At 51.4% G+C, this 26416-nt stretch overlaps 1 protein-coding gene across 1 annotated transcript in view; it reads left to right on the forward strand.

Annotated features, from left to right (window-relative positions):
- Positions 1-23441, forward strand: part of ZBTB7C (zinc finger and BTB domain containing 7C) — a 110359-nt gene extending 86918 nt beyond the window's left edge. Inside the window, exons 2-3 of the mRNA XM_004389974.1 lie at positions 9656-10861; positions 22790-23441. Of these exons, the coding sequence (XP_004390031.1) occupies positions 9672-10861; positions 22790-23441 (1842 nt within the window). The 5' untranslated portion in view covers positions 9656-9671. The remainder of the gene's footprint in view (positions 1-9655; positions 10862-22789) is intronic.
- The last annotated feature ends 2975 nt before the right edge of the window (positions 23442-26416 follow it).

A 26416-nucleotide genomic window follows, 5' to 3' on the forward strand; every position in this document is an offset into this window, starting at 1 on the left:
TAGCAAAATCTGAACCATCCCCACTCCTGTGAAGGAGACAGCCCCTCTGGGCAGAAAGGCTAAAAAGAACAGCACTCCTCCATGGGCCAAGATATGTTGCACCCCAATCATCCTCTCTCACCACCCCGCTTAAGTTTGTGACATGCTGTGCAGGCCGCAGGGAGCGACAGCAGACCAGCCACGGCCCCCTCCTGAAAAGGCATCCAGAGGCAGCTGCAATTCCGAAACTCAGTAGTGCACGGTCTCGTGTTGTTTATGGGAGGCGAGTGATTTATTTTATTATCTAAATTTTCAGTGGTTTAATAAGGTTTAATAAGCCTCCCAAGGAGTTTTCTGGCTCGGGAATCGCCTGTAATAAACACAAGTAGTAAATTCTTTATTTTGAACATAAGGAAAGAGGTGTGCAATTTTTCTGAATAGAAAACAAGTCTCCTCCCCCACCCCTGACCTTACCCCTCACCCCCGACCTCACCTCCCCCATTACCAATAAAGGTTGAATAAATAATTAAAGAACAACAGCATAAAGCACCAGGCCGGTGCTCCAGCTGTCTGCAGAGGGACCCGGCAGCCCCTCCAGCTTCCTTCCAGCTTGCTCCTTAGAGAACTCACTTCTTATACTCCTGCAGGTCTACTTGAAGGTACAGTAGACAAAGACATGGCCTTGGCGGGGGGCGGGGTGGGGTGGGGCGGGATATGCATTCTCCAACAGTCATTTCACCCCATAACAGTCATTTCACCCCATTGTTTTGTGACCTTAAGCAAGTCACTCAACCTCACTTCTCTTTACTGACCTCATCTATAAAATGTGTATAAACTGGCCTTGCCTGCGACCAAGTTGGTGAAAGTGCTTTGAAAAATAAAAGGCTCCCAGCCCTGAATTGGGTGGGGGGAGGGGACAGTGTGGGTTTGCCCAGAGGCTGACAGGCAGCTGCTGTAAGAAGGGGCTCCTCTAGGTGGGCGTTATTCAACTCAGACACTCAGACACCCCCCACTCCCATCCCCTCACCAGGACCCAGGAAGGGGACATCTCCTCGCTCTTCCTCACTGTCCCTCAGGCTGCCCTCTTAGGTACCCTTAACTCTGCCCTCCATGTGTATTTCATCCCTGGTAAGAATTTAGGGGGAAATAAGCTCACCCTAGTTTTTGTCCCTACTCCAAACCTTAAGGGTGGCCCTAGACTTTGTTCTGATAAAAGCAAGGAAATGTGGAGTGGGAGAGGAGATGGAGGGAGGGTGGCCGTGGTGGTGGTAAGGATGGGGCGGTGACTGAGAGATACAGGGGACAGAGCCTGGGCTACAAGACAAGAGGTCTGGGGTCTCTGCCACTTAGCTAGTTCTGTGACCCTGGGCAGGTCAGTTCACCAGTATAAGCAAACACTTCTTTCTCCACACAGGCATCCTAGCTAAAAATGGACTTGAACAAGCTTTTCCTAATGCAAAGCTCAATGAGCACGTGGCATTCCTAGCCCTGGGGACGACAACAGAGAATGACCAAAGCAGGGACTTGTGTCCCTGGCCACGGGAGAGAAAGCTCAGGGACATGGAGAAAATCTCTCAGTGGTGGGATTAGAACCCAAGAGTGTCGGACTACGGGGCCTGGCCTCTGCCCCTGCCCTCCCACTCTTGTCCTGGGAAAAGCAGAGGAGTTGTGGGCAGAGGAAGAGGGGGATGCCAGATTGCTGTGAGGTGGGCAGGGCCTGCCTTTCTGCTTCAAGGGAACATCTGGATGGCTGTGGCCTTTGGCAGAGGAGGGAAGCTCAGGGCACATTTCACGAAACCAGCCAGCTCCAAGCCGTGGGCCTGAAGGGTTGCGTGAGGCCTCTCTGAGCTGGGGTCTGTGGGCTCCAGGCATAGCCTGGTGGGAAGACAGAGCAGGTGAGGCTGGCTTTACCGAGCTGGAGCTCTGCCTGGGGTGCTCACGCCAGGCAGGGCACAGGCTGGAAGTTGAAGTGGCCCAGCCTCCCAGCCTCAGGGGCACCCAATGCCCCAGGGGCATTCTGGGGCCAAGGGGTGGGGCCGCCCTGCTCAGGGGAACTGCCAAGGGCAGGGCAGGATGTGCCCAGCAGAGATCCGGGGGTGACCAGCTGCTTGGGCCCAGCCTCCCAACCGTCCATCCTACTCGGGCCCACCACCCCTTGTGAGTTTCAGCGCCTATACCCACCACAGGGTGTAGGAACCTGCTTAGAAGATGCATTTAGCTGCTGCCCAGCCTCATTCCCACGTCTGCAGAGAAAATCCACATCCCTTCTCTGCCAGGCGCAGCCCCACCCTCACCCTTACTCTCGCCCCCACCCTTGCCCCAGCCTCGAAAATTCCCGCCTAGTGGCTTTGAAGCACAGGCCTCAGGCAGGGAGGAGTTAGAGACTGGGGGTGGGGCCAGCTCCAAGGCTGTGGGAGTCTGCAGCTGGGGCAGCCTTCCCGGGGATTTGGCAAATGAAGCATCACCCTGAGCCCCAGATGTGCTGAGCTGAGCAGGGATTCAGGAAGGTGCTGGACCTGTGAATTAGACAGATAGAATTGTCCCGAAAGTCCCACCACCAAGGCAGCCACAGAGAACAGGAAAGAGAAGAGGCATGGAGCAGAAATCAAGGCCCTGCCCTGCTGTTTTTCAGCTGTGTAGCTTGGGCAGGTTGCTTAGCCTCTCTGATCCTCAGTTTTCTCATCCGTCAGATGGGGTTCATACCCGCAGTAAGGATGAAATGAATCAGTGTAAGTGTCTTATGAATAGCAGGCTCCATATAAATGTCAGGTGTCCCCAACACAGAGGATTGGGCTCGTCCCACCAGCCTTTGGTGAATTCAAGGCTATCCTCATTGTTTACTTGAACCTGTCTCATTCATTCAGCAAATGTTTTTGAGCCTCTATTATGTTCCTATCATCCCTGGGTAATGCGAACTATTTGCACATGGCTACTAATCGAAACGTTGGCAGTTCGAACCTACCCAGCAGTGCCATGGAAAAAGGGCCTGGTGATCTGCTTCCATAAAGATTACAGCCAAGAAAACCCTGTGGAGCTCAGTTCTACTCGGTAACACATGGGGTCGCCATGAGTCGGAAGTGACCCGACGACAGTGGGTTAATGGGGACCATGTTCCTGCTTTATAGCATACTGGGAATGAGACAGACAGGAGAGACAGACCCTGTCCTGGAGCAAGTGATCTCTGGAGGAAATCAGAATTACAGAGAACCCAAATATGCCAGGAGCTCCTCTCCCCACTTTCCCTTCTGCCCCCTTTTTTTGATCTATATATTTTTTCTGTTCCCTTCCTACCAGAGTTTCATCTTTTGCATCAAACCTCCACTAGCCATTGAGAATTGTTTGTTTTGTTTTTCATTTGTGTGTGTGTGTTTAATTTTTTTTTTCCTGAGCATGTTATTCTTGGAGACAGAACTGCCCTAGCTTGGGCGATGGGAGGGGTGGGGATGAAGGAGCCACGGCATCCCTTTTGAGACAGTGCTGTCCACTGCCCCCAGGGCATGGGAATCTCAGGGTCACCAGGGATGCTCCCAGAGTGCAAGGTGGGGGCACTTCTTCCCAAGGAGACAATGAAACAGTAAGTGACAGCCCCCACCTCTGACCACTACTCATCCCTGAAGTTAGTCTCCTGCCTGGAAAAACAAGCCTGAGCCCTAAGCTACCGAGCTACTGCGGTTACATCCGCTCCTCTGGGAATGGAACAGAAGCTACAAACCAAGGTGCAGCCAGAAGTCTTGAGTCCAGAGTCACCCAGCCTGTGGCCACCTTTGCATTGCCAGATCCATCTTGTGCTTCCAGATCCTCAAGGTCATGACGGGGAGTTAGCAGATGTCTCATAACCGGCTGATGAAATGGTCGTTATCACCTCCCCTTTCATAATGAGGAAACAGAAACCCAGAGAGGTGGAGGGGCCTCCCAGAGTCACACAGCTGTTGTTCCCTGATTCCCACTCCCAAGGTGACATTCCACCAAAGCCTCAGGAGGCAGGACGTTCATCATTCATCGTAGGGCCAAGTGCTCTCTTTCCTTAGTGCACTGCAATGTGATTGCTGCACAGTGAGACACTGACCCCAACACATGGTCTGATAGGTTCTGTCTCCTCTATTTAATAAAAAAGAGAAGAGCTTAAGAAATGTGTGGGGATTTTGCCTGAAAAAGCATTTTAAAACAGTTTTGAGGTCCCTGGATGGTGCAAATGGCTTGTGCTTGCCTGATAACCTTAAGGGTTCGCAGTTTGAATCCATCCAGCGGCACTGCAGAAGAAAGGCCTGGCAATCTGCTTCCCTAAGGATTATAGCCAAGAAAACCCTACGGAGCAAAAAGCAAGACGACAAGGCAGGAAAACTGGCTGAAGGGACCGGAAAACTGGATGAATGAACACAAGGATCCCGGGGTGGAAAGGGGGAGAGTGCTGTCACATTGCGGGGATTGCAACCAATGTCACAAAACAATATGTGTATAGATTTTTGAATGAGAAACTAACTTGAACTGTAAACTTCCACCTAAAGCACAATTAAAAAAAAAAAAACCCTATGGAGCAGTTCTACTCTGTAACACATAGGGTCGCCATGAGTCAGAATCAACAGGAATGGGTTTGGGTTTTCTGGTCTAGTTGTCTTTAAAGGAATACACCCTTAGCAAGCAAGAAAACTTGGCTCTCCTCAGACAACTAATTTCCTGGGGTTTTACTGCCTTTGGCTTTTTATTTAATGGTCTCAGGGTCATTTCATTTATAGTCTTCTCAGCAAGAAGACCCCTCTAAGGATCAGGACCCTTGCTGCCCATAGGGTGGCTTTGTGAGCATTAGAAAAAAGTGTCACTTCCTCAATATATTTTACTTCCTATCAAAAAATTGTTGTAATATACTGATTTTGTTAGACCGAGGCATTTAACTGCCATCTGCTAGAAAAATGTCATGATAAATATAACAAATCTGTCATGTCTATGAAATGAATAGTGCCCCTGTATTAGTAATCTATTTCTGCATAACAAATGCCTCTAAAATTTAGCAGCTTAAAACAACCATAAACATTTACTATCTCACAATTTTTGTGGGTCAGGAATTTGGTAGCAGCTTAAGTGAGTGGTTCTGGTTCAGAGTCTTTCATGAGGTCACAGCCAAGATGTCAGCTGCAACTGCTATCATCCAAAGGCTTGTCTGGGGCTAGAGGGTCCACTCTCAAGGTAGCTCACTCTCAGGGCTGTTAGCTGGAGGCCTCAGTTCCTTACCATGCACACCCCTTCATGAGGCTTCTTGAGTGTCCTCACAACATGGCAGCTAGCTTCCCCCAGAATGAGGGATTTGAGAGAGAGTAAGGCTAGAACAATGATGTCTTTTCTGACCCAGCCTCAGAAGTCGCACATCATTTCTATAATGTCCTATTGGTTACACAGGCTTGAGGTCTCCCAGTGACCCTGCTATAATAGATGAGGATGAGGAGATGGATGGATGGATGGATGGATGGATGGATGGATGGATGGATGGATGGATGGATGGATGGATGGATGGATGGATGGATGGACTGATCTGTTGATAGATGATACACACATGCATCTATTACATTTAGGTTGTTTCCTTTTTTAACTTTTTATTTTGAGTTAACTGTAGATTTGCATGCAGTTGTAAGAAATAATAGATACCCCTTGAACATTTTACCCAGGTTTCCCCATAACACTTTGCAAAACTATAGTACAATATCACATTCAGGGTATTGGCACTGATATAGTCAAGCTACAGAACATTTCCATCATCACAAAGATCCCTCGTGTTGCCCTTTTCCACCCACATCCAGTTCACTATTGTCCCTCCTTAACTCCTGGCAACCACTGTTCTCCATTTCTATACTTTCATCATCTAAGGTATATTATATACACTAGTCCTCCCTTATCCACGGAGGACACATTCCAAGAGCCCTAGTGGATGCCTGAAACTGCAGATAGTAGCAAACCCTATATATACAATGTTTCTTCCTATACACACATAGCTATGATAAATTTTAATTTGTAAATTAGGCACACTAAGATTAACAACAACTAATAATAAAATAGAACAGTTTTAACAATATACTATAATAAAAGTCCAGTGAATGTGGTCTCTCTCTCACAAAATATGGTACTGTACTCACCCTTCTTCTTGTGATAATGTGAGATAATATCATATAGGTTCCATGCTTTCTGGTGTAACACATTGCCATCAGTTGGAACACGTTTTCTGTTCATGTCTCCCACCCACAAATTTAATGCCTTTTCCGTCTGAACTAAGCACGTATCACGCACTGTGGCTGTAACAGTTTGAGGTGCGACAGCAAAACTAGCGCAAATTTCTTTTTCCTTCTTCACCATTTCACGGATAGAAGATTCGTTCTTACCGTAGATCTTAGCAACCTCAAGGAGGCACTTTTCGGCTTCTCTTTGGCATATCTGAATTGCCAGCATCACTACTCTTGGGCTTTGGGGCCATTATTAAGTAAAATAAGGGTTACTTGAACACAAGACTGCGATCCCATGACAGTTGATCTGATAACCAAGATGGCTGCTACGTGACTAACAGACGGGTATCATATACAGCGTGAATACACTGGAAAAAGATGATTCACACCCTGGGCAAGACAGCATGAGATTTCATCATGCTGCTCAGAATGGCTCACAATTTAAAATTTATGAATTATTTCTGGAATTTTCCATTTAACATGTTTGACTGCAGTTGACCACAGGTAACTAAAACCAAGAAAGTGAAATCGCAGATGGGGGAAGCTACTGTAAATGGAATCATACACTGTGTCACCTATGGGCATTGGCTTTTTTCATTCTGGTTCATCCAGGTTGCTTCCAGTGGCAATAGTTTTTTTTGTTTGTTTGTTTGTTTTTCTCTCTCTCTCTTTATTGCTGAGTGATATTCCATGGTATAGCGGTAGCACTGTGTGTTGAACCATTCACCTATTGAAGGACATCTGGTTGTTTCCAGTTTTTTGGCTGTTACGAATAAAGCTTCTGTGAACATTCATATACAGGTTATATGTGGTCATAAGTTTTCATTTCTCTGATTTAAATGCTCAACAGTGTGTGCTAGTTGCAAATTGAGGTTTTTAAGAAACTGCCAAACTGTTTTCCAGAGTGGCTGTACCATTTTCCATTTCCACGAGCAATGTATGAGTGATCCAGTTTCTCTGCATCCTCACCAGCACTTGGTGTTATCACTATTTTTTATTTTAGTCATTCTGGTAGGTGTGTAGTGATATCTCATTGTGGTTTTAATTTGCATTTCCCTGATGGCTCTAATGATGTTGAACATCTTTTCAAATAAGATGGCTTATTTACTATCTGTGGGGCCCTGGTGGTGCAGTGGTTAAGAGCTCAGGCTACTAACCAAAAGGTCAGCAGTTCAAATCTACCAGCCACTTCTTGGAAATCCTATGGGGGCAGTTCTGCTCTGTCCTATAGATTCACTATGAGTGAGAATCGACTCAGTGGCAACAGGTTTATTTGCCATCTGTATATCCTCCTTGGTGAACCTTCCTATATTTTTATCCTAGTTTTTATGTCCCTGTTTAAGCACTGTTACAGCAGGGATCTTCTTGGTTTGCTCTAAGTGCCTGGCAGAGGGAGAAACCCAATGAATATTTGGGGACCAAATGCATGGCCTTCAGGGACTCTGGACCTTTTAAAGAGGAGAAGGCCAGACAGCAGGAACACCTTAGCTGTGGGAAACTGCCTGAGGGCCTGACCCGGTGGGGATGCTCAGTGGGATTCTTGCAGCTACTCTAGGGTAGAGGAAAAGGTGGGGGTGGGGAAGAAGAGCCCCAGAACCCTGCATGCAAGCCCTACCCTGGTGCCTTCAGGCCCCATTCAGGTGGCATACTGTGGACCTGGCACTTCTCAACTCCACCCCCCATTCCCACCCCACACCTGCCTTCCCGAGAAGGAAACATCCCAAAGATAGGTGTGTGGGACTCCCCAGAACGCCCTTTCCTCTGGGGCGTGGTGCTTTCGGGTTTTGTTTTTCTTTTCATTTCCCCCCACTGTAACTGCACCAGGCTAAGGGCCAGACCTTCGCTGGGATTCATCCATGCCACGGTCAAGCTTTGCCATAAGCAGAAGGGGTCTACGTGTTCTGGCATAAAAATGGAGGTGGATTTTTGTCCAGGTTGAATATGCTAACTTGGGCTGTGAGTTCTTCCTAAGGAAACAATTTTACGTAAATTATTACTGCTTCCTGAAGGGAAGGGGTGCCTGATGGTCCTCTGCCCGGTCCTCTCCTCGACGGCTGTTACTGACCATAGTTCACATATAATTCTGATAATAAGAAGGTGTCTCAGAAAGAGCTTCTTCCCATAGGTTTATATTTTCATGAGGGTAACAGAATACAGACAGGATAAATTAACTAACAATGCACTTGCATTTAGTATTGAACTTAAAGTTTTACTTATAGGTGAAACGGCTCACAGAAATTCACAGTCGGATATCAGGATTTAAAAAAATAAATCAAAAATTGCAAATGAAAGGAAACAAAGACAAAGCCAAGAGTAAGGTTAGGGAGCAAAACATATACCACCAAGTCCCCATTCACTTGTTAAAACTGGGCCACAATATTGGTTTTAGGCTTCTTGAAGCCAACGTGAAGTCCCTGGGTGGTACAAATAGTAATGTACTCTGTGCTAACCAAAAGGCTGGAGGTTCAACTCCACCCAGAGGCACCTCTGAAGGAAGGCCTGGTGATCTACTTCTGAAAAATCAGCCATGGACCCCATGGAGCACAGTTCTACTCTGGCACACATGGGGTCGCCATAAGTCGGAATCGACTTGCTGGCAACTGGTAGTAGCCAGTGCAAAACATTAGTCTGTTAGAAGAGTCAGAGGCTTTGTGAAATAAGCCATTTTCTCAGCAGGAGCAGCAAGCCCTGAGAGAAGGTTCTCCCTTTGGCCCTTGGTCGGCAGATGTTGTACGCATAAATGGTGGACACAGTCCTGTGGCATACAGAGCAGTTGAGTTTCACGTGGCTGGTCATCGTGGCATTTGCAATTGCACGGTACCCAAAAAACCAAACCCATTGCTGTCCAGTTGATTCCGACTCAACGACCCTATAGGACAGAGCAGAACTGCCCCACAGGGTTTCCAAGGAGTGCCTGGTGGACTTGAACTGCCGACCTTTTGGTTAGCAGCCGTAGCTCTTAACCACTACACCACCAGGGTTTCGTGACTGCATGGTAGCAAAGTGGAATTCAGTGACGTTAAGCCTGCAAGAAGCGTCTGTAGCCTTTGCTAACCAGCAGCTGCCAGCTGCCCAGAGAAGCATTACTCCAAGGGTCTCAGGGGTCCAGAGTAAAGAGCCCAGTGTTAAAGGGGAAAGCTCCTGCTTTTGAGTCAGGTTCTGAATCATGGGTGAGATTTGGAAAAGCTGAAAAGGAGGAGGGCCGGCTTTCTAGAGGAGGGACCAGCCATAAGCAAAGGCCCAGAGGTAAGAAGAAGCAGGGGTGGTCTGGCTGCAGTGGTCTAGAATCCCAGAGCTGGCCTCCTGTAGAGGATGTTGGCTTTGGGGTACAGGTTCTCCCTCAAGAGAGATTTGATGGAGAAATCCCTGATCACCCCAGGTGGCCAGGGCTGCCATCCTGGAAGGAAGCAGGGAAGTCCCTGGGTGTGTCTGGTCCACCTCTAACTACGTTCTTCCTCTCATCCCGGCAGGGCTCTGGCTGAGATCATGGCCAATGGCATCGATGAGCTCATCGGCATTCCCTTCCCCAACCACAGCAGCGAGGTCCTGTGCAGCCTCAACGAGCAACGGCAGGATGGCCTGCTCTGCGACGTGCTCCTGGTGGTGCAGGAGCAGGAGTACCGCACCCACCGCGCTGTCCTGGCGGCCTGCAGCAAGTACTTCAAGAAGCTCTTCACGGCGGGCACCCTAGCCAGCCAGCCCTATGTCTACGAGATCGACTTCGTGCAGCCCGAGGCGCTGGCTGCCATCCTTGAGTTTGCCTACACCTCCACGCTCACCATCACCGCGTCCAACGTCAAGCACATCCTCAACGCTGCCAGGATGCTGGAGATCCAGTGCATCGTGAACGTGTGCCTGGAGATCATGGAGCCTGGCGGGGACGGGGGCGAAGAGGACGACAAGGAGGACGACGAGGACGAAGACGACGAGGAGGAGGATGAGGAGGAAGAGGAGGAGGAGGAGGAGGACACAGAGGATTTCGCTGACCAGGAGAACTTGCCAGACCCCCAGGACATCAACTGCCACCAAAGCCCTTCCAAGACAGACCATCTCACGGAGAAGGCCTATTCAGACACACCCAGGGACTTCCCTGATTCCTTCCAGGCCGGCAGCCCTGGCCACCTGGGGGTGATCCGGGACTTCTCCATCGAATCCCTGCTGAGGGAGAACCTGTACCCCAAAGCCAACATCCCCGACAGGAAGCCCTCCTTATCTCCATTCGCCCCGGACTTCTTCCCACACCTCTGGCCGGGGGACTTTGGTGCCTTTGCCCAGCTGCCTGAGCAGCCTATGGACAGTGGGCCCCTGGACCTAGTCATCAAGAACAGGAAGATCAAGGAGGAAGAGAAGGAAGAGCTGCCCCCGCCCCCACCCCCGCCCTTCCCTAACGACTTCTTCAAGGACATGTTCCCAGACCTCCCTGGGGGGCCGCTGGGCCCCATCAAGGCGGAGAACGACTATGGTGCCTATCTCAACTTCCTGAGTGCCACCCACCTGGGAGGCCTCTTCCCCCCCTGGCCACTGGTGGAGGAGCGCAAGCTGAAGCCCAAGGCCTCTCAGCAGTGTCCCATCTGCCACAAAGTCATCATGGGGGCCGGGAAGCTGCCGCGGCATATGAGGACCCACACCGGGGAGAAGCCATACATGTGCAACATCTGCGAGGTCCGCTTCACCAGGTGCGCATGGGGGTGGGGGTTACTGGGAGAGGGGCAAGGAGGCCGGGGACAGGGAGAGAGACCAGTCAGGGGGGCCTGCCTGGATCCTAGACACACAAGTTCATTGCTAGAGGGCTGCTAGGTGCTACCTGGTATGGTGATTTTCACATTCTTTTTAGGAGCTAAAATATTTTCTCAAATACAGTATTAGGTGGAACCCCAAGATATAAAACACATAAGAAGAGCAAAGCTGTTCTGGTAAAACACAGGTGAAGGGCCTTCTCCCCATTTACCCACTGTAAATCCAGGGGTCCGTGGAACCCAGTTTGAAGATCCCCAGTGGAGTGCAGCCCCTTTATTTTATTCAGAGTAGCAGCAACCAAAGGCAAACCTGTTGCTGTCAAGTCTATTCCAACTCATAGCAACCGTATAGGTCAGAGTAGAACTACCCCCATAGTGATTTCTAAGGCTGTGCTCTTTACAGAAGCAGACTGCCACATCTTTCCGGACTAGTAGGTTCAAATCACTGATCTTTCAGTTAGCAGCCAATTGCGTTAACCACTGCGCAACCAGGGCTACTTGAAGTAGGCTCCTTAATACCCTTAATTAAGCAGGTTGTATACCCCAGGGGCTGTTCTAATGTGTTCCACATACTCTCACCCCAGCCATGCCCTAGAAAGATGGGCCATATTATCATCTTTGTTTACAGATGAGCCACCTGGGTCTCCTAGTGACCACTTGGCCATTAGTAAGTACAGCTGGTAAGTGGCAGAGCTGGAACTTGAACCCCAGTCCATGTGTGATAGCAAAACCTGTGACCAGGGGACTATAGAGACCCCTGAAGGCCCTTTCAATCATTCGGGGGTCAGACCTAAAGAATGGACCGTCTTCTATGTTCTCCCTTTGGTGCTCCATGTTAGGAAGAGAGTTAACTTTATGCTGTTATAAAATGCATTGAAATCAATACATTACAAACATTTCATCTTTCATAGAACCCGCTGCAGTTGAGTGATTCCAACTCACAGCGACCCTATAGGACAGAGTAGAACTGCCCCATAAGGTTTCCAAGGTTGCAGTCTTTATGGAAGCAGATTGCCACATCTTTCTCCCGTGGAGCAGCTAGTGGATTCAAACCACTGACCTTTCAGTTAGCAGCCAAGCGCTAACGCTCCCTTTCAGCAAACGTGTTATGTACTATCTCCACATAGTTTTGTAGTCAAGACTGACTTGTGAGATGATGTGGGGTCAGATTTGGCCACTCCCAGCTTTTGTTAGGCATCATTTATGGGAAATAATGGTCCACTGGTGCATTGGTGGTCACTAGCGTGAGGCCGACGTTCCCACTCATGTCCTTAGTGGGGAAAGTTCTGGGTGAGTGGTCTGGCATCAGGTTCGGTCATTTCAGTGCGTGCATGTGGACAGAGCCTGGCAGATACCTGCCCCGTGACCCTGACTTCCTAGACTAGGGCCTTCCCCACACTGTCACTGTCCCTATCCAGGGACCTACCTGGAGAGACCCCACGTGTTCTATGATGCTACAGCGCACCACATCCTCTTGGAAACTCCCCTTTGGGAATTGCTGGGGGCATGCTCTTCTGATTCTTCTCCATGGGCCCCAAGCTTTGGCCTTTGAGGACAGAGAGAAATTTTTGGAATTAGGTTAGGTGCCAAACCAGGGGCAATGCTTTCAGGAGAAAACAAGATGAGTTCTGTAAAGTAACGAGACCTGCTCTCTTGGGTGACTTGAAAACTCTATTTGAAGTTGCCAGAGAAGAGTTTCTGCAGTATCTTCAGGTGATGGTGGCATTGCTAAAATAGCTCTGAAGAGTCTGCTGGTGATGCCGTTGAAGGGCAACACTGATGCTTTCACAGGGGGTCCTGGGGCCTCCCCTCACAGCTGCTTCTCTTAGGGAAACCCTCAGGAGAATCTGTCCAGATCCTTTGAGGTATCAATGGAGGGAGAATCCTGGGGCAGAGGAGGCAAAGTCCCACCTACCCAAGGTGTGGTCCCTTCCTCTTTGAGGTGACCTGCGGTGGCCCTGCTGCCTGGCACTGCTGACCATAGTATGTTCTGCTCCCGTTACTTCCGTAGAGCCGCTGGACCCAACGTCCGCAAGTCACCTCCCCTCAGTGTCCCTTGCTAATTAATGGTGCTGCCACCCTGACGCAGCATCAGGCAATCCCCCAGCCTTCTCCTGAATTCACTTAGCCCCACAGGGCTGGACTAGACTCCTAAACAAGGCTTGAGAAAGGCATGGAAATCCAGGAGGAGGTGCACAGTGTGGAAGGAAACAGTCCGTACTTAACCTTCAGGTCACTCTTCTTCAGCCTGGGGCTTCTCTGCAGCAGGCAACTCCCCACCCCCTGGGAATGGCTTCAAAGACGGGAGGCTCTTCCCAGGCCTGATCCAGGAATGCAGGATGCCAAATCAGCCCAGGGCACCCTCTCCTGCCCACCCAGGGCCCTCCGCCCTCATTTCCCAGGCCTGCTTGGGCCTACATCTCCACAGGTGACACAGTGGGAACACCGCTCCCTGTAGCAGACCCCCAGGTCTGTTACTTCAAGGGGATTCACACCTCAGGGGGACCACACAGTGAGCCCCCAGCAGCCACCTCCCTCCCTTCCTCCCTCCCTCCCTCCCTTCCCTTCCCTCCTGTCTGGGCAGGGCTCAATGCCCTTTCCATACAGTGCCCTCTGTGAGGGCCACACAGGTCTGGGCAGTCTGTGGGCCCTGCCTTCCTCAGGGAAGGTTTTCAACCTAGTCAGTCACTGCAGATACCCTGCTCGCCCCCCTGACACTAGTACATTCTCTGGGGAAGCCTCCTGGTTTGGACAGCAATGCTGTGATACATAGAGAGAGAGAGAGAGAGCACCCTGGTGGCCCAACAGTTAAGCATTCAGCTGCTAACCAAAAGGTTGGTGGTTTGAACCTACCAGCTGCTCTGAGGGAGAAAGACCTGGTGATCTGCTCCCATAAGGATTACAGCCTAGAAAATCCTATGAGGTAGTTGTATACTGTCACATGGGGTTTGACTCAACAGTAACTAACAATGACAAAGCTGTGCTGTATAGGAGAGTTACATTCCAGAATCTTCCCTCCCCGTACAATCCCGATGATCACTTGGGGCGGCCTCTGTGTCTGCACACTTGCCACTCCCTCCAGGCAGCTGTGGGTATTTGTCCATCCAGCCATCTGTCCTGCCCTCCCTCCAATTCACTCCTGCTGCTGACAGAACGACAGACATCTGGGCCCGGCCTGTCTCCAGCTGAAGCAGCTGCACTCAGCCTCCACCAGCACCTCCCCTTCCCTCCGTTCCCTCTGGGCCATGACCCTCCAGAAGATCAGGAAAGCTCTTGAGCCCTCCCCTTCCCAGTAGCAGAGGCGCTCCCAGGGGAGACTTTTCTTGGCCTTATTTCTCACTGTGACCTGCAGGGTGTCCATGTTGAGTCTACCACTAGCCCCGCCCCCTTACCCTCATCACATTCTGCAGGTTCACTGAGTCCTTGCCCCCTCCCTGGAGCTGCCTGCAAGGATCTTTCGGGTCCTCGAAGAGCCCCAGACCTGGCCTGCCCACATTTCCCTATAATTCTCTCTGCACAAAGCCCTGTGCGGCCTTGCTATGACACCTTCTTTGTGGCTAAATATCGCCCCCCCCCCGACCCCCACTTCCCCAACCCCCACTCCCCCAACCAGGATCCACACCATTCTCCCATCTTCCCCACCGGAAGCTTTTCAGCAGCTGCTCAAAGCAGCAGGGGCTGCCTCTTGGACTTGGAATTCCCAGACTTCTTCACTCCCTGAGGTTGGGCCCCCCAGTGTCCCTCCCACCACCCCACCCCCTGGAAGCCTGCGAGGGATCCCAGACAGGGAGAGGTACCCTCAGTCCCCTTGGGCACTATTTTCTGGCATGAATTTCCTTCTGGAGTCTGAGCCCTTCCTTAATCGCAGCTAAGTATCTGCTCTCAAGCAAGGCCTCGTTTCCTCCCTCCTTGGAGCTGGGAAGAGCTCTGGTCGCCTGATCCCCACCTCCTATCCCTCCCATGGGACATTGGAGGCCTGCCCTTCCCCTCCAAGGTGGCCCTTTGGCCCAGACCCCGAGTTACTAGGACTCGACTATGTAGAACCCATGGGGTCTCCGCCCTCAGGTCCACAAACAGACGAGTGATTTCAGCCTCAGATGCCAACTCCCAGAATGTCTGCACCCCTGGGAACATCATTCCTGAAGATTCAGCAGCCACACCACTAGGGAGGGTCACGGGGGTTCTTCCAACAGAGCCCCTTTCACCCCAAGGCCCTGCCTGCTGCTTTCATTCCATGGGTCTCCAAGAGCAGGGACTGAGGCCTCCCCCAAAATGGTGCTGTCTACTCGCTTGGTGTCAGAAACTCACTGCTGAGTCTGCTCAGATTTCCACCGGTCCCACCAGTTGTCCCACCACTGATCTGTCCAGATGTGAAACACCCCAAAAGCCCCAGGCTGGGCCTGAAAGGCTTTACCAGACTGTTTCTTTGGCCCCACACTGTCTTCTCCTAGCTCTGGTCATCCTCTAATCACTTGGGCTCAGAGTCCTCCACCCATGCTGAGTCTGTGCTTATGCTCTCCCAGCCTGGTCCACAGTCACAGTTTCTTCCTGAGAAAGGGTGGGGCCTGTGCTGGCTACAGAAAGCAGCTCCTGCCCAAACTGGCCCCATCGACTGTGCCCTGAGAGAGAGAGACACAGCTCTTGGACATAGGGCAGGGGGAATTGGAACCAAGATTACCCCAGGCCTTCTTCATCAGGGTCCCTGGCCTTCTATTCCCAGTCCCAGGTAAGGACTGGAGGGTTCTTCAGAGGACCAGCCTTGAGCAGAGCACATATGGCCTAGGGAAGACAAGAAGGCATCCGTCCTCTCTCCACTTGCCCACTCACTTCCCAGGTGGCACTCTTCGCTCCTTGTCACCCCAGTCCCAGCCATCCCTGCAGCCTGGGCCCAGGCCTCGGAGGCTCCGAGAGAGCATGGCTGTGCATCTTCCTGTCCAGAGCCCCTGGGTCCCAGCCACAGCCCAACTCACCGAGGGGCTCTGGCCCCCAGAGTTGGGACGAGTAGTGAAGGTTGGAAATCACAAGACTGGAGAAGACACCAGCCTGCCCCCCACCCAGTCAGCAGGGGACACGCCCTCCTGGGAAAGAGGGGACAACCTCTGCACCCTACAGAGTCACTCTCAGATCAGCCATGATTCCACCAGTTTCTGCCTAGTCCCCCACCAACATCCAAAATGGCCAGTGCCCTCCTTCCAGTGCCAGCCAAATGCCAATCACGCCCTCCATCTTGACAGTTGTCTGCTCTCCAGGCAAGGCCAGGAGCCCAGCCTTTGTCTTTTTTTTTTTAAGGCCTCCCACTCCTGGCAACTCTGGGAACCTTATTATGGTAATGTAACGTCATTAGCAGTAGCAGCAGGAAGAGAGTTTGTCTCAGACCATCAGGTCACCAAGAAGTCTGGGTGGAAGTCTGGGAAGCATTATTCTGATGAGGAGCTTTTTTGGACCTCTGGCCGAGGCCCTGGGCCCTCTTCTGTCACTCAGGAATGAGGTTCATGAGGTCTCACACAGCTTTCCCGAAGATACGATCTCTGTGTGGGAAGGGGAAATGCAGACAAGGCCTGAGTGCCTGTGACTTGGCTGGTCTCAGAATGACATGGCAGGCGGGGAGCCCAGGGCCACAAAGGAGGAGTGGGTTTGGAGGCAGCACATCCTGAGAATTTGCCCCATTGATCATGGGTCAATCAACAAACATGCCATGAGCATCCGTGTGCAGTGTGGGGCACCAGACAGAATACAAAAGTGCGGGGAGCTTCTATGCTAGAGAGCTTCTCAGTCTTGCCAGGCCACATGCCACATGCAGCTGGAGGAAGCAGCACCTGGCACTCAGTAAATGTTGCTGAATGAATGGATATAGGGATGAAATCTCTCAGCAGATAGTGGCACTCTGCAAAGAGTACTGACGTGGTAATTAGGAGGCCTAATTTCAGCACCTGGTTCTGCCACTAACTAGCTGTGTGGTCTTGGCCAAGTCTCCTTCCCTCTCTGGGCCTCAGTTTCCCCATGTGTGATATGACACGGTTGGAGGAGGTGGTCCATAATTGCTCCCAGCTTTATGACTCCATTCTTACGTAACCCACAATAAGGTAAGCTGTGAATGCATTCTTGCCCCTCTCTCTGCCTGCGTTTCCCCATGAGAATAATAGTAATGCCGGCTTCATAGGATTCAGTGAGGTGAGGTGTAAAAGGCCTCAGCAGAGTGCCTGCCTGGCACCCCAAAAGCACCTGATCCATGGGAAAGATCAGTTTGAGAAGAATGTCCATGAACCTAGGTTCCTTTCTGGCACCCACTGGTCATCACTGCCTCCTTCCCTGTGAGGTTGCTGCCTCTTGCATCATCTCACCGCCTACACACCTGACAAGACAGGGCTGCAGAGCCGGGGCGGGCGGTGCCTCTGTGGGGCCACAGCGAACCAAGGAAGTGACACACCTGATGTTCCTGTCCTGGAAATCACCTGCACACAGAAAATAAAAGCAGCTCTCACAGGCAGCCTCAAAACAAGTGCTCCTGTCTTAGAGGAGCACCTGTGCGACCCCAGCAGGGGCCACTAACACTGCAGACATAGAATCGTGGCTGCCCAGGGTTCACAGCCCACTGGGAGGGCACTGCCAGTACTCAGGGGTGGATTGGCCAGTAAGCAAGGTACTCATGGGTTTACTTGTGTTTACTTACTAATCTGTAGTGCATAATTTCACGTGGGTTTCACCACATCCTTGAAAAACAGGTGAAATTGTGCACTATAGATAGTAAACACGTGTATACGTTGCCTATTGGGTAATCTGTCCCTGCTGACACCTATGGGGCCATTGAGGGCAAGAGAAGTTGCTGTGCATCCGCTGGCACCTCGTCTTCTGTGGCTCTGTCCTTGACACTTGGGAGACCTGCCTTGAGGTACAGTGTTCAGGTCACAGGTAGTCTGCAAGGTCAGGGCAGAGGATGAGACCTGGTAGACAAGGAAGGGTTGGTGGAGAACTGCCCTTGAGTCTGACCTTGAAGAGTTACATGCAGGAGGAGGAGGGCTCTCAGCTGGGAAGGGATGAGTCCCCACCTGGCATCAGGGTTGGGCTTCTGGTATGGTCCTAAGGATGGAGAATCGGTGCCCGAACATCAGCCATGCACAAAGGAGAGGGAGCCAGGGCTTGCCAACATCTGTCTTATAATGTGGTGGCTCTGCCCTCGGGGGGCTGGCAGTCCAGCTCACGCTGGCCAGTGGTCAAAGATGTAAAGTCGGCCAGAGGCCTGGTGGGGGAGCAGCAGCATCCATGTGGTGTGTGGGCGCAGTACTGCGGGTGAGGCTGGCAGAGTCGATGGGGCTGAGCTTATAAAGAGCCTTGAACACCAAGCTAAGATGTAAGTGAGCACATACGCCGTGGGACAGAGGAAGCCTCGGGAGATTTCAAGTAGGATCCCCAGACCTCCATTCCTCAAGAGACATAATTTAGAGCTCAGCTCCTGGGATTCAGACTGGAAAATATTCCAACCAAACTCACTCTGCCTCCACAACAAGCAGATCAGATTGGTGAAGGAGCAAGATTAGGAAAGCTATACTATAGGAAGCCAAAAGACCAGTCACTGGAAAAGGACATCATATTTGGTAAAGGAGAGGGTCCGCGGGAAAAAAAGGAAACCCTCAATGAGATGGAGTGGCACAATAGCTGCAACAAGGGGCTGAAACATACCAACCGTTGTGAGCACGGCACAGGACCGGGCAACGTTTCGTTCTGTTGTGCTCTCCCAGCCTGGTCCACAGTCACAGTTTCTTCCTGAGAAAGGGTGGGGCCTGTGCTGGCTACAGAAAGCAGCTCCTGCCCAAACTGGCCCCATCGACTCTCCCTGAGAGAGAGACAGCTCTTGGACATAGTGCGGGGGGAACTGGAACCAAGATTACCCCAGGCCTTCTTCATCAGGGTCCCTGGCCTTCTATTCCCAGAGAGTCAGGGAGCCAGGGACCAGAGGTAAAGACTGGAGGGTTCTTCAGAGGACCAGCCTTGAGCAGAGCACATATGGCCTAGGGAAGACAAGAAGGCATCTGTCCTCTCTCCTCTTGGCCAGAGTCAGAGCCAACTCAATGGCAACTTACAACAATAACCACCAGCCAGAGTGGGCTGATTCAGTATAAACTCATGACCCATATGCAAACTCTCACAGAACTTCTGAGGTCAAAATTGTTCAGCCCAGCCCCCGCTTCACAGGTTAGGAAACTAAGGCCCAGGCCAGTTAAGGGATTAGATCCAGTTCTTGGAGTGTGCCTGGCACTGTGCCCAGCTCAGCCAATGCACATGGGCATTAAATACACATGAAAAGGTCATCCCATAAACGAGGAGACTGTGTGACCTGAGAAAGCCACTCCCTCCCTGCTCCTTGGTTTCCTTTTCTTTAAAGTGAAGGAACTGGATTAGATCAGTAGTTTCAAGGCCCTGGGATGCTTTCTGCTGATGATGCAGATTCCTGGGCCCCAGTGACTCAAAAGATGAATCAGAAATGTGCTAATGTGCTCCTGGAAAGCTAGATGATCTCTAAAGTTCTTTCAAGACTAACATATCATGAGCTTTAATCACTGGGCTGCTGCCCCAGCTCCCACCAACAGGGCTGAGCTCCTCCACAGGCAGGCCCCAGCCTCCAGCCCCAGAGATGGAATGCTGGTTATGGAAGCCCTGTTGTGACTGTTCTGGTCTGTACTTTCTGAGGTAGCCCTTATAGGCCACAAGCTGGGAGTCCCCAGTGTACAAATCCACCCTATCGGCTGCCCTGAACAGCAAACAAACCATGCCCCAGATAACCCTCAAGTCCCTTTGCCCCTCACTGGCTGGATCCTTTGAGAAAGCTGTCTCACTTCTTTGAGTCTCCATCTCTCTAACTGTCAAAGAGAAGACCTTTCAGGGTGGTTGAAACAGTGTATTCACTAGCCCACAGTAGGCGTTCAGGAAAAGGAAGTTACTGTCATTTTCTTGCACTTATTTCTACACCTGAGCTGATCACCACTTGAATGTAATTTAGTTTAGATTCTGGAATGAAAAATGAGAAGAAAGTTGTGGATATTTATAGTAGGCCCTTGGCATTGAAGAAAGTCCCTGGGTGGCATGGTTTGCACTCAACTACTAACAGAAAGGTTGGCAGTTCAAATCCACCCAGTGGCACCAAGGAAGAAAGACCTGGTGATCAACGAGCATAACATTACAGCCATTGAAGACCCTATAGAGCACAGTTCTACTCTGAAACACTTGGGGTCACCATGGGTTGGAATTGACTCAGTGTCAGCTGGTTTGGGGTTTTTTTTTTGACAATGAAGATTTAATATTTGCATTGTCCATTATTTGAGAGTGACCCTGAAAGTCAATAATGCTAATTATGTGTAATAGTGATTTTTAAAAATCTACCTACCTCATAAGGTTGTGGGGAGGGTTAGATGAAATGATATATTCAAAGTTCCACTGAGGACTCTGCCAGGCTTTGGTGAGGGAACAAGTCACGCAGCCAGTGAATACGGCTAGAAGGCCACGAGCATCAGTGTTTCCATCAGAGCCTGGGTGAATTGTCCCAAGACATGTCCCTCAGGACTGTGAAGCAGCATTGTTATTGGGGTACAAATGGCCCCATGCACGCCACCCCTGACATTTTTACACAGGGGGCAGTGCAATGGTGAGGAAAAAGGCCTGGGCTGGGAGCCAGCAGGCCTGAGTTCAAGTCCCAGCTCTGCCTCTGTCCTCTGTGTGATCTTGGCAAGTTCCCCTCACTGAGCCTCAGTTTGCCACCTGCAGAGTGAGGGATTAGGCTAGGCCAGTGTGGCACAAATGGCTGCACACTCAGTGACTAGCCAAACGGTTGCCAGTTTGAACCTACCCAGAGGAACCACCAAAGACAGGTCTGGCGATCTGCTTCCGAAAGGTCACAGCCTTGAAAACCCTATAGAGCAGTTCTCCTCTGCACACACGGGGTCACTATGAGTCGGAACGGACTTGCTGGCCACCAGAACAACAGTGGTTCTCAATGCGTGATCCACAGACCAGCAGCATCTGGCAACATATTAGACATGCAAATTATCAGGCCCCACCCCAGACCTTCTGAGGCAGAACCTCTGGGAGTGGGGCCCAGCAATCTGTGTCCTGTCAAGTCCTGAGAATGGTTCTGATGCATGCTCCAGGGAGAAACACTGGCCTAATGCTGTCTAAGGCCCTTCCTGCTGAAAAGCTCAATCATCTGGATGGAAGCTGGGTTACAGATACAAGCCGGGGTGGGGCTGAGGGGGAATGTCACAGCAGGGTTCTATGCTGCAGCCTGGGGGCGGGTGGTGGGAAGGGCAGGGACAGGGGGTGTAGAAGAGAGGAGCATCTGGTATGTGGAAAACACCACCCGGCTTCAGGGTGCAGCACGCCCCACCCCCGATCCTCCTTGCCCATCCCACCCCCCACCCAGGGGGCCCCCCAAGCCTGCCTGTGAGTACAGGCAGGAGGGGTTAAGGGGCTAATCTGTCCTCTCTGGTCCTCTCCCCGGCCCCTGCCAGCGTCCACATAACATCCTTTTCTCCCCTGCCCCGCCCTTAAGGAACCATTCCCGAAAATGAGAGCCAGTGAGACGTCTAGTGGCCAGGGGACACCAGGCGCCTGAGACCCTGCCGTCCTGGGCTTTATGTTGAACAAATTGTAAATCTGGCCAGACATTTTAGGGAGGACGCCCGGACACCACGCCTGCTCCGACCTCAAATCTGAACCTAAAATTACAGGCTGGACGCTCCCCCCCAAGCCCCACCTTCAGGGAGGAGATGTGGCCTGGACAAAAGAGCTGCTCGGCCTGTGAGGTGGGTTGGGGAAAGCTGCAGAATGACTGTTAGAGAACAGCCTGGAATTCTTGCTGCCAGCTCACCTTCGTGTCAGCTGGGCTCAAAGGCTCCTTAAGCTGGTCTACCCACTTCTCAGTCTAGAAAACCCTATCACGCCAGTTTTCCTTTCAAGCCCCCCGGGAGGTGTGTGGAATCTGATTCACACAAACCTGGATTCTCTCCATCAGTCCTGGACAATGAAAATTGATGTCTGGCCCTAGGTTCAGCTCTGCACAGACAGGTTAAGTAACTTGCCTAAGGACACCCAGCAAGTTAGTGGTGGGTCTGCAGCTGGAGCAGGGGCTCCCAGACCCCACTGGGGCCCCACCCCTACACCATACCTTGCCTCTGAATAATGCTGCTTACACTCTGAAAAGCTTTACCCTAGATTAGGCTGCATTCTTGCTGCACCTGGATCTTTTGTAAACCCTCAGATTGTCTGCAGACAAAGAGGAGAGCCCAGGACTTAGGATAAGAAACCACACTGCGGGAGACTCGAGCAAGGTGCAGCCGGGCCTCTCTAGTCACCCAGATTAGTGCTGAGGACAGACAGGGCTCAGCACCCCAGGGACTGGGATAGGATGCTTCTGCTTTGGGCAGAAGCACAGGGTAGCTCAGGAGAGTGTGGGCGGGAGGTTAACCTGCAGTCCAGTATCAGGAGAGCTCTGTGCTGTCAGAGGACAAAGGGGAGACCGCTGACTTGGGGGTGTGCCCCCAGCCAGTCTGTTTTCAAGTATGTGAGAGGGCCCCTGATAAAAAGGAGCCGTTTGATTATGCTCAGCTGTATGTAAAAGGAGTTCTGGGGTGGAGGAGGCCTTTCAGGACACTGCTCCTTCTTGACTTCCCTCCATCTCCATCCCTTTACCCAGGTGAGTGGCCACACCTGTTTGGGCCAGGGCAGCAGTGGAAGGTAGATCCTAACATGGGCCTCATTCCTGGGGTTTGACCCCATGGTAGCATGGAGCCCCAGCAGGTTCTAGAGGGAGGGGGAGCAGAGGAGTAGGAGTGGCTCCAAGTGTTCCATGCAGGACTAACTCCGGACTCTGCATTGCAGGCAGGACAAGCTGAAGATCCACATGCGGAAGCACACCGGGGAGCGGCCCTACCTGTGCATCCACTGCAACGCCAAGTTCGTGCACAATTACGACCTCAAGAACCACATGCGCATCCACACGGGCGTGCGGCCCTACCAGTGCGAGTTCTGCTATAAGAGCTTCACGCGCTCCGACCACCTGCACCGCCACATCAAGCGCCAGAGCTGCCGCATGGCGCGGCCCCGGCGCGGCCGCAAGCCCGCAGGCTGGAGGGCCGCCAGCCTGCTCTTCGCGCCCAGCGGCCCGGCCCCCGACAAGGCTGCCTTCATGATGCCGCCTGCGCTAGGGGAGGTGGGCGGCCACCTGGGTGGCGCCGCCGTGTGCCTGCCGGGCCCCAGCCCTGCCAAGCACTTCCTGGCGGCGCCCAAGGGCGCCCTGAGCCTGCACGAGCTCGAGCGGCAGTTCGAGGAGACACAAATGAAGCTGTTCGGACGCGCCCAGCTGGAGGCCGAGAGGAACGCGGGGGGCCTCTTGGCCTTCGCGCTGGCGGAGAACGTGGCTGCGGCGCGGCCCTACTTCCCGCTGCCCGACCCGTGGGCCGCGGGCCTGGCTGGCCTCCCCGGGCTCGCCGGCCTCAACCACGTGGCCTCCATGTCTGAAGCTAACAACTAGGCTGGTCCTTGTCCACCCCTACTCCCCCACCAGGCCCACCCTGCCCCACCGGCTGGGTCTGAACTTCCTATTTTAAAAACAAAATGGAGAAGATATTAGCAGCAGTGGTATTTTCTAGGCCTCCTAAGTCAGCGACCCCCTTCTTGCTGGTGTCTGAGGCACGGCACCTCCTCCCAAGGGGTCTGGAACCCAGGTCTCACCACTCTCTGGCTGTGCCTCTGGTTCTCGTGCAGAAACTCCTAAGAGCCCGTTCTGCAGAGGAGAGGCCACACACTGGGTGCCCAGGAGCACTTTGGAGATATCCGGGTTTTGATGGAGGGGCGGTGCTTGGCTGGGAGGCAGCAGAGCACACAGGGATGAGGGCAGGGGCCTGGGGCCATCCTGGTGGAGCCCCATGGCCCTGTGGGGAGTCACCTCACTGCTCTGGTCGTCTTACAGTCTCCAGTCAGTGGTTCCTGGATCCTTTTGGGAAATGCCCATCTGCCACATGGAAAGAAATGCCCTCTTGGCAGGGAGGCCTCTTGGAGTCAGGAGCAAGGCTCTTGGAGTCCCGGCCTGTTTCTCCCTTGCCCTATCCTGTGACCTGTTTCGACCTTGGCCAACTCAGCCCTCTGTGCCTTGGCTTCATCTTGCTGGGAAAGGGGTAATCTAGGTCACACACACACATACACACACACACACACACACACACCCCATACACACACACACACACGGGGTAATCTAGATCATGTACATACACAGGGTAATCTAGGTCACACACACACACACACACACCCTATTCCTCCAAGGAGAGTCCTTGGGAGGGTAGGAGCTTGGCACTCCAAAAGTCCCTGGTAACACAGTTTATCTTATTGAATTACATTTTTATCACATGCACCTCTGCATTAGCACAGGTAAGAAATGTGGCCAAACTTTACAGGGATAACAGAGAGACATAGGTGGGGCTTCATTGCTCATCCTCAGCCTGCCGGCAGCTTTGGCAAATCCAAACTACCCTCTTTTCCAGCAGGCGACTGTTAGTGTCTAGAACCCTGGGGAACACTTTTTAGCATCTACCCCATCTCCACACTCCCCGCCCCCCGCCCAATCCTGATGGAGTCTCTTGGGATTCCTGGGGCCAGCATCAAAGGAAGGAGGACCACCACTTTACTGAACACCTGGCACTGCTTCCCTCCACCCTGATTCCTGAAAAACAGACCAAATGCCTGGCTACTCAGGATTTCTCTGTTTGCTTTTCAAGTTGTAGGTTTCTCAGGGCCTTGGCATTGCTGGCTGTTGCCCCTTTGCTGTGTTTGAACACCCTCACCCACTTGCCTCATCCCTTGGGATGCATCCAGGGCATTTAGCTCCATTCTTGGCAAAGGGGTCCGTGCAGGATGGCGAAGCTTTGGGCTCATATTCGTGGTGGGAACAGCTTGGGGAGTTAGGACTGTGCATACTCTACTGCTTCTTGAGTTTGCAGTAGGTCCTGAGAAAGAAGAGAGTTCTGCTGGCCTGGTGCCTTGCTGCCCTTCTCTTTTCCCTCCCCTCTCCCCTCTTGCTGAGTTAGGCCTTTAGTAGCCAGTAGCCCCGTGACAGTGCTCCATGGAAGCAGGAGAGTTCATCCACATGGGTGTCCCCATCCCAGAGCTGTGGGTGCGAGAGACTTCAGCTCTTCCTGTTGCCTTGGCTTTTTCCTAAAAACAAACAAAAAGGCCTGAGAAGACCAGAGACTCTGTTCCTCTCACAGCTCCCCAGAACAGACCCCCGACTCTGTGTGCCACCCGATGCCATTCCAGCCAAAAGAAATTGCTTCTTGACACGTCTGTTTTCAGAAGTCGTCTGCCTGGGCAGCCGCCTCTCAAATTCCATTTCAGATACTTGCTTATGGGACCCACCAGCCACCATGCCCATTTCTCCCCCCACCCCCAAACTTTAAAGGAAAAAAAAAAAAAATTGGAATCCAGTGGTGTTGGGGCTTTTGTTTTCTTTTGTAAAGGTTATGACTTATTATAAACTCAATTTTTCAGATGACTGGTTAGTTCTTTTTTTTTCCTTGGCTACAATTTGGAGTTGTACATTGTAAAATATCCAAAGATGCTAAGTACTGTATGATCAATAACTTGAAGCGAATGGGTTGTGGGGGGAAGGGTTGTTGTGTTTAAAAAAATTTTTTGATGTTTCGATTTCCCTGTCTGTGGGAGAACTTTGGAATTTTTTCTATTTATAACTTTTTTTTATGTGATTGCTCTATGTAAAATGACGCTCAACAAAGTTTGCCTTAGTGATTCAAGGGACAATCTTCCACAACTTTGGTTGCACGCCACATCCTGCCGAGACAAACTCTCAGCTAATTTCCTGGCCTATTTATTAAACAGTATTAATTGACTTGATTGAATTATATTGAGAGTCGCACTTCTGTCAGATGTGACTTCTGGAAGGTCACAGGACAGCAACAAGCCAATCTGTAGACGTTTCTTGCTCAAGGTTTTGACCACTGGGTGTCATGAACTTACAATAATGTCAGAGACACCCTTTTAAAAAAAACTTACATTTGACCTTTATTTATAGGGTTGCTGTGAGTCTGAATCGACTACAGCAATGGGTTTTGATTTAATAATTTGAAGGATAGTATTTTAATTAAAAGAAAGCTATGCTTGCTTAATTTCCTACTTAAGGTTGATTTTCCCCTTCAATTCTCATTTCAGTTATCAATGGGTGGTCATGTGGTGGGGAGGCCAGAACTCATTTCTTCGATAGTCTCTTACATTTCGTCCCTGGGTAGTACAGGTGGCTAATGCACCGCTAACTGAAAGGTTGGAGGTTCAGGTCCACCCAGAGGTACCTCAGAAGATGGCCTGGAGAGCTACTTCTGAAAAATCAGCCATTGGAAACCTTATGAAACAGTTCTACTCTGACACGGTGTCGCCATGAGGCGGAATCAACTCGCTGGCAGTTGGACTGGATTAGACTCTTAAATTTGAGTTTTGTGAGGC

The sequence above is a fragment of the Trichechus manatus genome, unplaced genomic scaffold, assembly GCF_000243295.1.
Source record: "Trichechus manatus latirostris isolate Lorelei unplaced genomic scaffold, TriManLat1.0 scaffold00272, whole genome shotgun sequence".
Taxonomy (NCBI): domain Eukaryota; kingdom Metazoa; phylum Chordata; class Mammalia; order Sirenia; family Trichechidae; genus Trichechus; species Trichechus manatus.